At 37.0% G+C, this 17,454-nt stretch overlaps 1 protein-coding gene across 9 annotated transcripts in view; it reads left to right on the plus strand.

The window, feature by feature from the left end:
- AKAP7 (A-kinase anchoring protein 7) overlaps positions 1-17,454 on the plus strand; it is a 151,047-nt gene that overhangs the window by 65,669 nt on the left and 67,924 nt on the right. For 6 of the 9 annotated variants that reach the window (XM_065543407.2, XM_005551839.5, XM_005551838.5 and 3 more), the window contains one exon: positions 6,619-6,731. In XM_065543407.2, coding sequence (XP_065399479.1) covers positions 6,619-6,731 — 113 coding nt within the window. The other 3 variants (XR_012433437.1, XR_012433438.1, XM_074037052.1) reach the window with 2 other exon arrangements.

The following is a 17,454-nucleotide window of genomic DNA, read 5'->3' on the forward strand; positions in this document are numbered from 1 at the left end:
AACAGTGCTGCAACAAACATGGGAGTGCAGATATCTCTTTGATACGGTGATTTCCTTTCTTTTGAGTATATACCCAGCAGTGGGATTGCTGGATTGTATAGTACCTGTATTACTAGTGTTTTGGGGGACCTTCAAACTGTTCTCCATAGTGGTTGTACTAATTTACATTCCCACCAACAGCATACAAGAGTTCCCCTTTCTCCACTTCCTCGCCAGCATTTGTTATTGCCTGTCTTTTGGGTAAAAGCCATTTTAACTGAGGTGAGATGACATTTCATTGTAGTTTTGATATGCATTTCTCTTATGATCAGTGATGTTGAGCACCTTTTCATATGCCTGTGTGCCATTTGTGTGTCTTTTTTTGAGAAATGTCTATTCAGATCTTTCCTGATTTTTAAATTGAATTATTAGATTTTTTTCCTATATAGTTGTTTGAGCTCCTTATAATTCTGGTTATTAATCACTTGTCAGATGGGTAGTTTGCAAATTTTCTCTCCTTCTGTAGGTTGTCTCTGTTGATTGTTTCCTTTGCTATGCAGAAGCCTTTTTTTTTTTTTTTTTTTTTTTTTTAATTTGGGAATAGTCTCACTGTGTTGCGCAGGCTGGAGTGCAGCAGTGTGATCTCAGCTCACTGCAACCTCCGCCTCCCAGGCTCAAGTGATCCTTCTAGGTAGCTGGGACTACAGGTGCTCACCACCATGCCTGGCTAATTTTTATATCTTTTTGTAGAGACGGGGTCTAGCCATGTTGCCTAGGCTGGTCTCAAACTCCTGAGCTCAAGCAGTTTGCCCACCTTGGCCTCCCAAAGTGCTGGGATTACAGATGTGAGCCACCATGCCCAGCCAGAAGCTTTTAAGTTTGATGTGATGTCATTTATTTATTTTTGCTTCTGTTCCCTGTGCTTCTGAGGTATTACTCAAGAAATCTTTGCCCAGACCAATGTCCTGGAGAGTTTCTCCACTGTTTTCTTGTAGTAGTTTCATAGTTTGAGGTCTAGATTTAAGTCTTTAATCCATTTTGATTTGATTTTTGTATATGGTGAGAGACAGGTGTCTAGTTTCATTCTTCTGCATGTGGATATCCAGTTTTCCCAGCACCATTTATTGAAGAAGCTGTCTTTTCCCCATTGTATGCTCTTGGCACCTTTGTTGAAAATTAATTCGCCGTAGATGTATGGATTTGTTTCTGGGTTCTCTATTCTGCTCCATTGATCTGTATGTCTGTTTGTATGCCAGTGCCATGCTGTTTGTTACTCTGTAGTATAATTTGAACTTAAGTAATACGATTCCTCCAGTTTTGTTCTCTTCTCTCAGGATAATTTTGGCTGTTCTGGGTCTTTTGTGGTTCCATGTGAATTTTAGGATTGTTTTTTCTATTTCTGTGAAGAATGTCGTTGGAATTTTGATAGGGATTGCATGGAATCTGTAGATTGCTTTGGGTAGTATGGACATTTTAACAACATTGATTCTTCCAATCCATGGACATGGAATATCTTTCCATTTTTTTGGTGCTGTCTTCAATTTATCCAATCAGTGTTTTATAGATTTCATTGTAGAAATTTTTGCTTCTTTGGTTAATTCCTAGGTGTTTAATTTTTTTTTGTGTGTGGCTATTGTAAATAGGATTACTTTTTGGATTTCTTTTTCAGATTGTTCACTATTGTCATATAGAAACGCTACTGATTTTTGTATGTTGATTTTGTATCCTGCAACTTTACTGAATTTTTTTCACCAGTTCTAATAGTTTTTGGTGGAGTCTTTGGGTTTTTAAGAAATGTAAGATCATATCATCTGCAAACAAGGATAATTTGACTTCTTCTTTTTCAATTTGGATGCCCTTTATTTCTTTTGTCTGATTGCTCTAGCTAGGACTTCTATTATGTCGAATAACAGTGGTGAAAGTGGGTATCCTTGTCGTGTTCCAGATGTTAGAGGAAAGGCTTTCAGTTTTTCCTTATTCAGTATGATATTAGATGTGGATCTATTGTATATAGCTTTTATTATGTTGAAGTATGTTCCTTCTATACACAGTTTTTTGAGTTTTTTAATGAAGGGATGTTGAATTTTATCAGATGCTTTTTCAGAATCAATTGAAATGGTCATATGATTTTTGTCCTTCATTCTGTTGATATGATATATCACATTGATTTATTTGCATATATGGAATCATCCTTGCATCCCTGGAATAAATCTCATTTGGTCATGATAAATGATCTTTTAAATGTGTTGTTGAATTCAGTGATTTTTGCATCAATGTTTATCAGACATATTGGCCTGTAGTTTTCTTTATTTGATGTATCTTTGTCTGGTTTTGATATTAGGGTAATACTGGCCTTGTAGAATGAGTTTGGAAGTATTCCCTCCTCCTCTATTTTTTGGAGTAGTTTGAGTAGGATTGGTATTAGTTCTTCTATAAATATTCGGTAGAATTCAGCAGTGAAGACCTCAGGTCCCAAGCTTTTTATTGCTGGGAGATGTTTTATTATGACGTTTATCTCATTTGTTATTGGTCTGTTCAGGTTTTGGATTTCTTCATGGTTCAGTCTTCATAGATTGTATGCGTCTAGGAATTTATTTGTGTCCTCTAGATTTTCCAATTTATTGGCATATAGTTGCTCATAGCAGCCACTAATGATCCTTTGAATTTCTGTGGTATCAGTTGTAATGTCTCATTTATCAGCTCTTATTTTATATATTTGGGTCTTCTATCTTTGTTCTTAGTCTGGATAAAGGTTTGTCAATTTTGCTTATCTTTTCAAAAAAACAGCTTTTCATTTTGTGATTTTTTTTTTGTATTTTGTTTCAGTTTCATTTATTTCTGCTCTGATATTTATTATCTCTTCTACTAATTTTGGGTTGGATTTGCTCTTGCTTTTTAGTTCTTATGTTAGGGTAAAAGATTGTTTTCCTTCAGCATCTTAAATATATCATGATATTCTCTCCTAGTCTATAACGTTTCCCCTGAAAAATCTGCCGCCAGACATATTGGAGCTCCAGTGTATGTTATTTGCTTCTTTTTTCTTGCTGCTTTTAGGATCCTTTCTTTATTCTTGACCTTTGGGCGTTTGATTATTAAATGCCTTTAGGTAGTCTTCTTTGAATTAAATCTGCGTGGTGTTCTATAACCTTCTTGTACTTGAATATTGACGTCTTTCTCCAGGTTTGGGAAATTCTCTTATATTATCCCTTTGAATAAACTTTCTACCCCTACCTCTTTCTCTACTTCTTTTTAAAGTCAATAACTCTGAGATTTGTCCCTTTGAGACTGTTTTCTAGGTCTTGTAGGTGGGCTTCATTATTTTATATTCTTTTTTCTTTTGTCTCCTCTGACTGTGTATTTTCAAACAGCCTGTCTTCAAGCTCACTAATTCTTTCTTCTGCCTGTTTGGCGCTGTTATTAAGAGATTCTAATGCATTCTTCAGCACGTCAGTTGCTTTTGTTTTTTTTTTTTTGAGACAGAGTGTCACTCTGTTGCCCAGGCTGGAGTGCAATGGTGCGATCTCAGCTCACTGCAACCTCTGCCTCCCAGGTTTAAGCGATTTTCCTCCCTCAGCCTCCTGAGTAACTGAGATTACAGGAGTGCCACCATGCCTGGCTAATTTTTGCATTTTTAATAGAGACAGGGTTTCACCATGTTGGCCAGGCTGGTCTCGAACTCCTGACCTTAGGTGATCTGCCTGCCTCGGCCTCCCAAAGTGTTGGGATTACAGGCATGAGACATCGTGCTCAGCCTGCATTTTTCAACTCTAGAATTTCTGCTTGATTCTTTTTAATTATTTCAAAGAGTAATTGTTAAATTTATCTGATAAAATTCTGAGTTCTTCCTACGTTCCGGTCTTCTTGTCTTTAGAATTGGCTTAATAGTATTAGCCCTACTTGTTTTTGGATAAAAAGACCACATGAAAATTTATTTACCGTTGATCTTTGAAAAGTATGAATTTTTCACATACATGCCAAATGATTCTATCCTCTTCTTTGTGCATTCTAGTTTGATGCTTGTGAAATCATAGCAGTTATATTGTTAATGTATAGTGCATTTGTTACTGTGCTTATTTTATGTTTTAATTTTTTTATTCAAAAGTAATATATGCTCATTTTAACAATTCAATCCATATATATGTATTATATTTATAAATCTGGTCTCCTGTGCCTCTATTTAATCTCAACCCACATCCCAAGGTATTCTATACTATTTTTCCATGTTAGTGAAAACATATAGATAATCTATTTTCTTTACTTCTCTCTTTTATATTCCAGAGAATCATGTTATAGATGTAATAACCATGTAAGTTCTCTCTTTTTGCTTAATGAATCATGGCCACTTCTCCTGTCTACGTGTGTAATTCTAATTAATTCCTTTTATTATCTTCATGGTGGCCATATGGTAATTTATCAACCGTTTATTTATTGATGAAGGTTGTTTCCAGTTTGTGCGAATTCAGATAATGTTTTAATAAGTGTCTTTTCATAGAATTTCATATACTGATGCTTTTATTTCTTTGTATTTTCCTAGAATTGGAATTGCTGGCTCAAAATGCTTGTTTAGCCTAAATTTTAATAGTTGCTACTAAGATTACTTTCCATTGTAGTTGTGGCAGTTTTCATTCTGCAACACCATTATTTATTCATTTATTTTCTCTAACTCCATTTCTTTCCCCCTTATTCAGGAACTTCAGTTACAGACATATTAGACAACTTGAAGTTGCCCCACAGCTCACTGATATTCTATTCTCTGTTCTTTTTTCTTTATATTTTCTTTTTCTTAGTGTGTTTTATTTTGGGTTCTATTGCATTGTTTTCAAATTTACCAGTATTTTGCTCTGCCGTGTCTCACCTGTTATTTTCATCCAGTTAATTTTTCTCAGACATTGCAGTTTCCATCTCTATATAAATTTGATTTGGATTTGGATTTAATAGTTTCCGTGTCTCTGCTTGTTGGGGTGATCAGACCCAACACCAGGCTGTGGGGGCTACGAAGTCCAGCGGAGTGAAAGGAAAAGACAAGTTAAGAGAGAAAGTAGGACTGGGGGCCAATGCCAGTATGGAGGACGCGAAGGCCCCGAGTTCTGGGATCCCATGCTATTTATTGGTGATCAAACAAAGAAACAGGTGGTGAGGATATGGGGGTTGAAAGGAAGCGGTGTATCAATCAAATGAGTTACAGCTGTGATGGTTTAGCATTTTCTTTGAAACATATGACTACTTCAGATAATGGGAGTGCTAGAAGCAAGGAGCCAGCAAGTCTAGACATATTCCAAAGGCCACGGGGGGTTTTAGACCCTGGACCCCGGATATGTTCCAACACTCTTTTACATTATGTCAGACATGCAAGCCCTGCCTCAGCTTCTCTCCCAACACTCAGCTTTTCTCCCAACATCTACTTGACTTTTTGAACATAAGACATACCAATAACTATTTTGATGTCCTATCTACTAATTCTAACCTCGATGTCAGTTCTGAGTCACTTTTGATTAATTGATTTATCTTTTCAAAAATGAGGGCCATATTGACCAGTTAGTTTGCACACCTGGTAGTTTTTGATTAGATGCCAGGCATTGTGAAGTTTCCCTTGTTGGGTGCTGAATTGTTGTGTATTTCTATAAATATCCTTCGGCATTGTTCTGGTACACAATTAAGTTACCTGGAAATCAGTTTTTTGTTTGTTTGTTTGTTTGTTTTGGGTCTTGTTTCTAAGATTTCCTAGGTGGTACTAGAAGAGTACCAGTCCAGAGTTAATTATTCCCCACTACTGAGGCAAGACTGTTCTTTCTACCTGATGTCTCATGAATCTTGGGGTTTTCCAGACTGGCTAATGGAGCAGACAGTATTCCTGGGCTCCGTCTGGGTTTCTCCTCCTCATACAAGGCCTTGGATATAAGCTGGGGCAATCAAAGGGCTCACCTTTTCTTGTTAGAGTACTGGACACTCTCCCTTTTAATCCTTTTGAATGTGTTTTTCCCCAGCCTCAGGTAGTTTCCTTGCACACATGCACTGATCAGGACTCAGTCAGATATTCTAGGGGAACGCTTTGAAGAGCTCTGGAATTTTCTTGGTACAGGTCTCTCTTCTCAAGTATTCTGTCCCTTTCAGCTCCTTTCCCTCAATCCAGGGAATGGCTGGACTCTATCTGTTTCACCTCCTTACACAAGACCTTGGACATTCAAGGATATAAGCTGGAACAATCAAAGGGCTTGCCTTGTTTGTTTCTCATTGCTCAGGGAAGGTTTCTGCTACTTCATCTTGGAAGCAGAAGTTTTAGATATTAAGGGTTTCAGATAAGCTAGTCCTTTTTTATACTCAGGGAAACCACTGGAATGCTCAGTGAAAATCAGCACCGTGTCAGCCCAACAGTTGTTGTATTTGTTAGATATCCCTTTCAAATTATTGCTTTTGTGTGCTTTACCACAGGTGTGAAATCACTGGACATTTAACTGTCAAATAGTATTTGTTATACATATTGCAGATTTTTTCTTTCTTTTAAAGAAAATATCTGAAACAGGTGTATAAAGTAATCTTCGCCGTAAAATAGTGATTGTTTGAACTGGTATTTTTTTGCAATTAAAGACAACTGTGAACAGACTGTAGTAGCATTTCTTTGTTTCTCTTTATTTTCTTCAGAGACTGCAAATAGGACATTTCAAGAAAAAGGCATCCTGGCAGGAGACAGCAGAAGTTTTAAGCCTCATTTGACCTTCATGAAGTTGTCAAAATCACCATGGCTCCGTAAGAATGTGAGTGCATGTTCTTATCGCAAGCCTGTTTTACCAGGCCACGCCAGCCATAAGCATGGTCTGGAGCACAAGTGACATTGCCGCGGTCTCACACTACTCTTGCTTCTGGGATTCCAAGTCAGGTTGGTTCCAATTCCCAGAGATGCTGAGGATGTTCCTGGCCTTCCAAGGAGGCTATTTCAGCTTTGCCTTCCTTTGCCATGATGGCTGTTCTTGCATTCTCTGGCCATCATTTATTTCTACCACTGTTGCCTCATCTGCTTCATTCCCTGAAGAGCCTCGAGGTGGTGCCAGAGTTCAGTTTTGCTGCTATCCTTGCTTGTGGTTATTTGCATCCTGTTGCTATCAAAGCTTCCTCTGCTGGCCTGTGTACGCTGGTGCTGCTCACTGCAACTGGGTAAGCTTTTTTACCCCTCTTCCTGTCGCTCTTCAAGGTTTCCAAAAGACCATCTTTCAGCGGTTGCCTCAATTAAGGCCTTGGAACCAGGTGTATCGGGAACTGGGCATGAGGGTAACTGAGGGACCTCCTTTCCTGGAGGTACTTAAAAGTACTTCTCCCTAAGGATGGTCAACAGTGGCACAATCCAAGTGACAAGTCTTTTGACTTCCCCTGTCTCAGGGTGACTTACTGCCTTTATAGGCCACTCCTTCTTCCCTCAGAAGTCAGAGCAACTTTTGACTTCTGTCTAGGTTCATGAGCATTTCTCCTAAAATCCTAAGGCCACCCTTCATTTTGTTTCCTATTTCAGCCTAGGGGGTTCCTCATGCAAATTCAGACATCTGATGGCCTGCTCTCATATACCAGAGTTTTGGAGATGGGCATGCAGATTAATATCCGCTCCCTGCTCTCCATGACCCTTTGCTGCAGTTAAGACTGATTTGCAGCTCTAGCAATGAAGGCCATGTATAGTAGTAAGTAGAATTTTTTTTTTCTAAATTTGTCACATTTTGTATTTAATGTCTCTGTCCTCAGAAAAGTCTTTTGGGTCCTTTAAATCATGGGTTTGGGTGACTCACCATCCTGTAGTTAAGAGTTTTCTACAGACTATTGCTGAAAATCTCAAAAAGATATTTTGCATGTTTTTTTGGATTACATTGCCACAAATTTAGTAGTATCCATATTAGGTATCATTCCAGAGTATATGAGGTAAAAATAATTGGTGTAAATGATAGATTTTGAAATCTGGGATGATAACAATTTACAAAACTTGTAGACTGACAGTTTGATTCTTTACTGGTTATCTTTCTTGTTTTGCTTTCAAATGGATTGTCCTCTTCCAAGTGGTTTCAAACTTAATCACAGAATGACAATCAGTGGTGAAGGTAATATCTCCATTTCAAAATGTTTCTTTATCTTTATAATATTAACTTTGAAATGAGAGCACCCAAGGACATTTATTCAAAAAATGCTTAACTATATATGTCAACATTTCAAACTGCATTTAAATGATTTATTGGCAGTTAATTTCTCAGAATCAATCTTACCCTATAGAAAAGTGATATGAAACTTGGAATGGTTGTGATGTGACTGAGATCACAGTCTTACCAGTTACAGAGCCCTGTCTCTGTACCTGAGAAACCCATCCCATCTCATTCTGTCTCACATTCTTCCCTCCCACTGGCCAGCTCCAGTTCATATAGAGTCATTTCTATGTGTAAGGAGCTCCCTGTTCCAAATCATATTAATTAAGTAAATACATATTGAGTGCCTACTATGTGCCAGACACTGGGTGCTGGGCACAGAATGGTGATCAAAATAGAAACAGTCACTGCTTGCATGGTACATAAAATCTAAGGTTGCATTTTATTTAGATCAGAATGCTTAATATTTAGAAAATAAATTGTGATCTTATCATTTTCAGGAAGTCAAATAATAATTTTTTATTTTAATTTATGGAATGAGTCTATTCCCATCACTATTATAATGGTCAGTGTTCCTGAAAGTTTAAGGAAGTAGATCTTAGATATGGGGATTCTCAAGTCAGCGGGGGTACTTGTTGAAGTTTCAGATTTCCACCCTCTACCCTTAGATTTAGAGATGGACCTAGGACCTAAGCTTTTGATGTTCAGTAAATGCCACATATGGTTCTGATACAGATGATCTGCAGAGGAATATACTTGAGACCTGCAGGCTTAAATTAATACCCAACAGTTTCTTGTGCAGCATATCTACTGTAAAGGTTAAAACCAGTATGAAAAGCTGGCATATATACAAAAGGATTTCATTTATTTACTTTATTATAATTCGTGGTTTGGTATGTAGATTGTTTGAAAATATATGGTTCCTTAGTCTCATTCTTAACGTTTTTACATTTCCAGCTATCTATTTTCCTCTCTCGGCACTAATTTTCTTCTAGATTTTTGTTCTGAATCCATCCATTGATCTAATGATCACAAGCAAGTGACCATTAAATAAAGATGACTGTGGAATGTATTGCTGGCTTTCCATGTTATTTAGATTGATAGTGAAATAAAAGAAGGGAGTGGCAAAATAGTTTTTTTTTTTTTCTCCACTTGCATGTTAGGAGATTGGACTCATTTCACATATGTTATTTTTTATTTAAAATGTTACTTTAATTATAAAATTATTAGCTGAATATATACTTACTGTAAACAATTAAAATACATACAGACCTATAGAGTGAAAGGTACAGTTTCTCCCTCATTACCATCCTGCAACCCACTTCCTTCCAACAGAATGTCTCTCTCTCTAGGTAACCACTGCCAGTAGATCCTTCCAGACCTTTTTCTATGCACTGCAAATACATATGGACATACATACACGCGTATAGTTTCTTTAAAACAGAAATAAAACTCTCAATATTATTTTGATTTATCATAATTTAAACATTCTTCCCTTGATGAATAATTAGGTTGATTTCCATTTCTTTGGTACCACAAACAATGCTGTTATGAACTTCCTTGTTCGCTTTTCTTTGGGTGGATATGCCAGTATTTCAAAGAACCAATTCTTTGAAGTGAAATTCTAAGGGCAAAGGGTATTGGACATTATAAACTTTCAGAAACACCTCAAATTGCCTTGTCAAGCAGTAGTGGCAGTTTATACTCCCAACCATGGTGTATGAGAAGAGCATGTGTTAGGATAAACTTGTGGTAGAAAGACTATCAGAGGTCATATAAAATTGATATGGCCCTTTGAGCTATGAATTATGCAACTGACATTAAAAAAATGTTAAAAATCTCGTTTTATTTAAGATGTCCTACCTGCTGATATTATTCTAAAGAAATAATTTAAAAAGTGAAGTTCTTTATGCATAAAGATGTTTACTGAAATATTATCAATAATAGGGAAATAATAGAAATAACTCCCACAGCAATAGGGAAAGGTTTAAGTCAATTATGGTAAATCATATAAATGATATAAGTAGCTATTGAAGTAAATATAAGGATTCTATAACAGCATGCAAAGGTAAATAAAATACTATACTGTTTATGTAGTATATAAAATCTATACTTTAGAATGTATAGTATAATTAAAATTGTATAAAATGGTTTTCTTGGGTTTGCCTTGCCAACACCTTAATGTGTTTCAATGCATTTTAGAGGTAAAAAGTGGCTTCCCACAACTGCTCTCTTAGCCCATGATTTTTCTGGTAGGTAAGTGAATAGAACTGACCTTAATATCACTCAGAATATAGTTAGTCTCCCTTGACATGCTAAGGATTCCCATTTTGGTTTGCTGGGGTTCTGAGGAATGGTGGGACCTTGTGAGTAGAGTGTAATAAGAAGTGGTGATGAGCAAAGTTAGGTGCCCCATGGCAATGCAGGAGTGTGGGGTAGCCACCGGATTCAGGAAACCTGAAGATTTTCCATTGTCATACGAGTGTTCCTTCAGTTTCTGGTATGCAGGGGTGGTGTATAGTGAGACTGGAAAAGAGCTAAATGATAACTCCTGTTAAGGTGCTCTGTTTTAAAGACTGATTCAAGGTGGTGTCCTCCTTATATTTCAATTTGACCTGCTAGAGGGTAGTCTGGAAATGATTTTGTGTATGATACTGATGCACTCCTAAAGTACTGGTGCTACTGTTGTCAGGGTAGACGTGATGATTGTTGGTAAAAAGGGGTGTGCTGTGTAGAGGAATGCTCCGGATTATTATAGGAAAATTCTGAGATAATAAGATAGCTGGTCCATTCATTATTGTTTATAGGAGGTGTAATGCGATATTCTATAGTGATAACCCAATTGAGATTTTTTTAAATCATCTGTCATTGTCATTTAAAAAATAACCTGAAAAGCTATTATCCATGTCAACTTAAAAAATTAGATTTAAGTCAGAGCTATAATCAGTCTGTTTATGAAGGTAAAACATCTCATTGACATTAAAGATGTGGACAGATGGCTGGTGCAGGGGATGAGTGTTCACCCCCTGGGAGGTCGTACAGATCTAGTGTGAGGATTTCCCAGTGGTGTTAAGTGTTTGGTGCAGAAGTCCCTGGATTTCCTGGGTCCTGTCCTCTGGTAGGCACCTGTTGGCAGGTAATTGCATGTAGTAGCAGTAACCAAAAGCCCAGTGGGGATCTAAACATTCAATATATTGTGTTCAAAATTTTGAAAATACAGAAACTCTCTCTCAAATGTCCTGATGTGAAACTTCTTCTGTGACAGCATGGTATTCTGGTTCCCAAGTTAGAGAGCTGAGTTGAGGCTAAGGACAGATTCTATGAAACATAAGGCTTTTCTCGGCGATTATATATCTTTCTAACACCAGGAGACATTTAGTCAATGTGTCAGCTTTGCATATTCTTAGTTTCATGAAATTGTAGTGGATATGTTGCATAATATCAAAAGAAATCATTATCATTGTATTTTGTAATTTTTTCATTGAATGAAGCCTCAGAAAATCGTATTAAATTACTGTCTCTGAAATAGTAACTAAAGTTCAGGTTATTTGTAGTTTTTTTCAGAATTTAGTTGACATAGCCAGTCTACTAACTTGTTCAGCTTCATGCTTTTTATAGTGTATCTTTTTGGACTTATTTTTCTTATTGAATGAACTTGAGTTTCAGTGATTTCAATGTTGCAAATCTTGGTTGGTTAGAAATATGTGCTAACACTTGGTGGCAGAAGAAGACAGGTTTCAAATCAAACAAACATCTTAATGCAGATCTCAAAAAATAAATGTGATAGCATCCTCAAAAAATAAATGTGATCTCCTAATGTATAGGTCAGTTGTTTTTAATCACAAATTATTTTCTGGGCTTCTTAGATACCTTCCCTGATTTATAACTCTTTCAAATTACTACTGTAGCTCTTAAACTGACAAGGATATGTTTTATGAACATGACGCCTCTTTGCAGCAGTGTTTTTTTTTTTTTTTTTTTTTTTACAGAGTCAGAAAATGAGAGTACTTTAGAATGAAAAAAATGATCTTTGAAAATTGTTAGTGACTTTCACTTAGACTGGTTTGTTTTGAGGGCAGAATTCAATATGCAAAAAGTAAGGGCTGAAGGGTGATCATTGGACCTGGTGAAGATGATGTTGAGGGGAGTGGAGAAGAGGATATAGGACAGTTATTGGTAGGAATGGAAACAGAGAGCATATGGATGAAAATTTTGTTCTGATGCTACCATTAAGAGGAGATTCCAGTTCCTGAATTGTTTGGTGATTGAATATACGGAACCAAAATTGTAATGAAAAGTTTCTATATTAGGTTGGCTGAACTCAGCCTTACTCTGCATCCTTCCCTAACTGTGAGCCCTGATGTCATCTTTCTTCACTCAGTACCGTTACTTACTTCTATCTCTATCTATCTATCTATCTATCTATCTATCTATCTATCTATCTATCGCTGCATATTTTTTCAGGATTTTAACTGGGCCTGGTATAATTTGACTGCCACTCACTTTTGGGGGTCTGCATGACAGTGAGCTTTTATAAACCATTTTAAAACTCAGGAGCATGAAGACTATTCCTTCTTAAAGGAATCCCTGTAGTAAATTTAAAGGAGCATGAGCTTTCCTGTTTTAGCCCTGTTATTTAGTCCTGGAAGAATCACCTAACCTCTCTCGATCTCTGTTGACTTGTACAAGAAGGACTCTTGACACCTGTGCTATCCTGAAATGTCTATAAGATAAACACTTTGACCAAATTGGTTAATTTGGCTTCACACAGATATATATATTTCTAACCTCATATTGGCTTTCTTGTCTGCGTGGAAGGAGAAAGACAGAGAGAAGAAAGGTCTTCAAGTACTGATAGGAAGATAGTGGCAATTTAGATCCGAGTCTTTCCACTTGTCCTCCTAGAAGCCAGATGGAGCAACAAGGACAATGGGAAAAACACTCTACACATCTTTTTTTTCCCTAAAGAACTGGGATCTCACTTGGTTACCCAGGCCTAGAGTTCATGGCATGATCATAGCTCATCACAGCCTCCAAATCCTGGGCTCAAATGATCCTCCTGCCTCAGCCTCCTGAGTAGCTGGGACTACAAGTGTGCACACCATGCCTGGCTAATTAAAAAAAAAAAAATTTTTTTTTTCTAGATACGGGGTGTTGCTATGTTGCCCAGGCTGGTCTTGAACTCCTGGCCTTAAACAATCCTCACACTTTGGCCTCCCAAAGTGTTGGGATTACTGGGATTACCAATTTGAGCCACTGCACCCAGCCACATACTATATCTTTAGTGAAACTGAGAGGTAGAGAAATCCTGTCAATACCAAATTATGTGTAAGGGCTAGTGGTAGAGGCCCTCCTGACCTGGGAGACAGACTAGGCAAGCTTTCACAGGGCTCTACATTTTAAAGAATCCTCCTTCATTCTAACAAATAAGAGGCGCAGAGAAGCCCGAAGACTACCCTGCCACTTCCTTCCTTCATCCCTCAAAGAGGGCGTTTGTAGATGCCCCGGATATTCAGTGAACCTTGATTATTCCAGACAAAAAAATATCTTTGGTGCAAAATAAATCAGATTGGTTCTGTAAACTATTTTTGAATCTCCCTGTGTCAAATGGCTTAATTACTCACAGTTTTTAGTTGTTTTTGAGTCACTTTTCATATTTCCAAGTGCATTAAACAGCAAATCTCTTTGTTTTAATGGCTTTTTAATACCAAAAATTCAGTGAATTCTCAGGAGATAGAATTGTAATTTCTTCTGAGATACTCTAGATTACATTAGTCAACCCTGTCATCTACTGTGTGTTAAAGAGCACTATTTATAACAAGTGCTTTCACTTGTGTTTCTAATGTCTTTTTCAACTTTATGCTGTTGTATTATCTATTTCTGTACATTGAAAAAAAAAACAAGTTTACAATTGTTTAACAGTTGGAAATGATGTTTACAAAGGTAAACCTGCTTAACATTCATTTGGAATCTTTCAGTACTTTATATGTCTTTAAAAATTGAGAAAGAGTAAACAGAGTGCTAAATTATTTTATGGGAAATTCTAGAAATTGACTGAAGTCAGGATTACAAATGATTCCTGGTTGCTCTTGATTCTGTTAGAGATTTTGACAACTTTGAAAACCCTAGAAGAAATGACTGGTGAACCTAATGTTAAATCTTCAAAGTGGAATGGAGATTTGAAGCAAGTATCTTCAATAGCATTTTCCGAGATTTTTCTTTCTGAACATCTCTCAGGGTTTTATGTGAGGCAGGGCGGGATCTGTGATCCAATGAATGTTAGCAATAATGGGTTAAGTAAAGTTAATCTAACTCTTTATGTCAGAACTTCTTAGGTTGTCTGAAATGCAAATGCTTATTGTGAATCTCAAGAGCTTACAACAACACAGATTCTTTTTTTTTTTTTTTTTTGCCCATGTTCATGGATCCTCTGGCTCTGCTCCACACTCTCTTTACTCAGTACCGTGACTGGGCAGCCTCCATCTAGGACTTTTCTGCTCTTCTGGCAGAAGGAAAGAGAGTTGGTGAACATGCTGATTCTTAAAGCTTTTGCTAAGAAGTGACACACGTAATTTCTGATCATATTTTATTGGCCAAAGCAAGTCACATGGTCCCTTCTGAGTGTAACATAGCAGGACATATAATTATATAATTTGCTTCCAGGAAGGGACACCACAGGAGGGGCAGTAAATATTTTGAACGGTCATATAGTTCACTCAGCGTTGTTTCCCAACCAAATGCATTTGACCAGCAAGTCCTTTTTCCACAGACTGTTTTGTAGCCCTAGTATTTGGCAGAATAGGTTTAGGAAATGCTGATTTGATAAATCTGGCTTAAGTGATTTTTTTTTTTTTGTCGTTAAACACATAGATTCTGTGTACACATTTATTTTCTAGCAGTTGCATCTACAGATAAGCTTCTGTTTTTTATTTATTTATTTATTTATTTATTTATTTATTTATTTGGAGACAAATCTCGCTCTGACTCCCAGGATGGAGTGCAGTGGCGCGATCTCGGCTCTGGGGTTCACAACATTCTCCTGGGTTCACGACATTCTCCTGCCTCAGCTTCCCGAGTAGCAGGGACTACAGGAGCCCACCACCATGCCCGGCTAATTTTTTGTGTTTTTAATAGAGGTGGGGTTTCACAGTGTTAGTCAGGATGGTCTGGATCTCCTGACCTCGTGATCTGCCCATCTCGGCCTCCCAAAGTGCTGGGATTACAAGTGTGAGCCAGTGCGCCCGGCCCGATAAACTTCTGATTTAAGTATAATTGAAGAAACAGAGTTTTAGAACTTGTATTAAAAGATGCAGTATCGGAGTATTCAAGTTAATTAAAATTGCATGTGTTTGCCTTAATTATATTAAATATAAAAATTCTATCTCAAAGATTACCATTAGTTATGGGAAAAATGTTTTTCTCAGCGAGTCATTTTTAGACATTTTGAAACTGGTAATTAATTTCATTTTCTTAGTCAAGGACAAAGTGGAACATCATGAAAATATAAGAAACTAGGCAACCCCCACAGTGGATTGATTATGAGTAAAGAAAAATAGAATATATGGTCAAGAAAACCTAAGATTTTATTCCAAAATTGTGTTGATGCGGAACTATTTACCTTGTTTAGTAAGTGACAATAGCTAATTACTGACCCACTCAAATGATCACATAAAAGCAAACCAGCTGGAATTATTTGGATGGCAAGAAGATTTTCTGTCACTGGAAAGATTAGCCAACCAGCTCTTATTAAAATAATTAACTGCGTAGTGAAAGAAGGTAAAGCTATATTTTTCTTGAGAGACTCAGATATGAGAGGGAATTAAGGTTGCAATCCAAAACCATAACTAATTTATATCGGAATTATACTTCCATTTCTACAAATGAGCTGGTTTATTTTGACCATCAGAATCTTACTCTCTCAAGAAAAGATACCTTAAAAATAGAATAATACTAGTTCTTCAAATTACTAAACCAATTCAGTTCTCTTTCAGTTGGTTACTCTAGTAAATTAAAAAGGCAAAAAGGTTATTGGCCTGTTTGCCAGGGCCAAGCCTCACTTTATCTTAGTTGAGGACCTAACAACACTTACTCCATGTATCATCTTAGGGACTAGCTACCCTTGACTACAGGAATTCCAGTTTGGTTCCTACAGGAGGTGTTCTGTCTCTAAACTCTACTGATGGCAATATATTTAACTATTGGCCAGGTTTGTGACACCATTTTGGAGATCCATCTTTAAGGCCTTTTAGTGCAGCTGTATCTTTATACTGTCCCAAAGCTGAAGACCAGAGTATGAAACTACCTCTCTTCCTTCCTTGGCTATTGCCTTCCCCACAGCTGGATCTGATTATAATAATTTGATGTGTAACTTTATTTAGAACAGAACATTTCTTTCACAGTATTTTCTGGTTTGGTCTGGCCATTCATTACTTGGGAGAATGTTCCACGTGACTCCCTGTAGTGATCCTGCACCTTTGGCAACAGCCCCTCCCTAATCTCATACATCCCATGTATCATGACTTGGCCCCCTTGGATCCCACCTTGCTCTTCACCCTCCCTGACCTACCCTGACAATCAGAAAATGGTAAACTGTGTGCTCTTAGACTACCAGCCCAAATATCTCTCAAATTTAATTTACCAGGGAGTGGTCACCTAGGAATAAGCTGAATGGATAGGGAAATCACATCAAACATACTTCTCAACAGGTGGTAGCTTTTCCATCACACATATATTCCTGTTGGCAGGTACTTAAGATGTACAAAGTGGGTATGTGATGGACATGGAAAGGATAGTGTCGTTTGGCTTGTTTAGCTTTCTGGGGTCTGTGTGTGCAATGGTAGCACCTAGTGGGTATAGCAAAAGGGGAATATGCCAGTATATATAATTTTTTACATTCTATTATCTTAAGATACCAATTCCTTGTCTTTTGTCAATTTTTTCTTTTCCTACTACACTCACTGCTTTTTAAATTAGTCTTGAAGTGCTTCTCAAAAATTGGAAAATATTCTTTTTAATTTTTGAAATGTCTAAAAGAAAAGGCTGTGTGGAAATTACTGACTGGTCTGATGCCTATTTTAACTGTACTTTTAAAAAGCAAATCTAATGTTTATAGATACAGGTTGACTCTGAGTGCATTAGAAAATTTATGTAATCCCTGTAATTCTATGCAGATGTTCCTCAATTTATGATAGGGTTACATTCTGATAAACCCATCATAAGTTGAACACATTATAAGTTAAAAATGCATTTAATACATTTACCTTATCAAACCTGATAGCCTAGCCTAGCCTACCTAAATGTGCTCAGAACACTTATATTAGCCTACAATTGGACAAAATCATCTAACACAAAACCCATTTTA

Source organism: Macaca fascicularis, chromosome 4 (genome assembly GCF_037993035.2).
Source record: "Macaca fascicularis isolate 582-1 chromosome 4, T2T-MFA8v1.1".
NCBI lineage: Eukaryota > Metazoa > Chordata > Mammalia > Primates > Cercopithecidae > Macaca > Macaca fascicularis.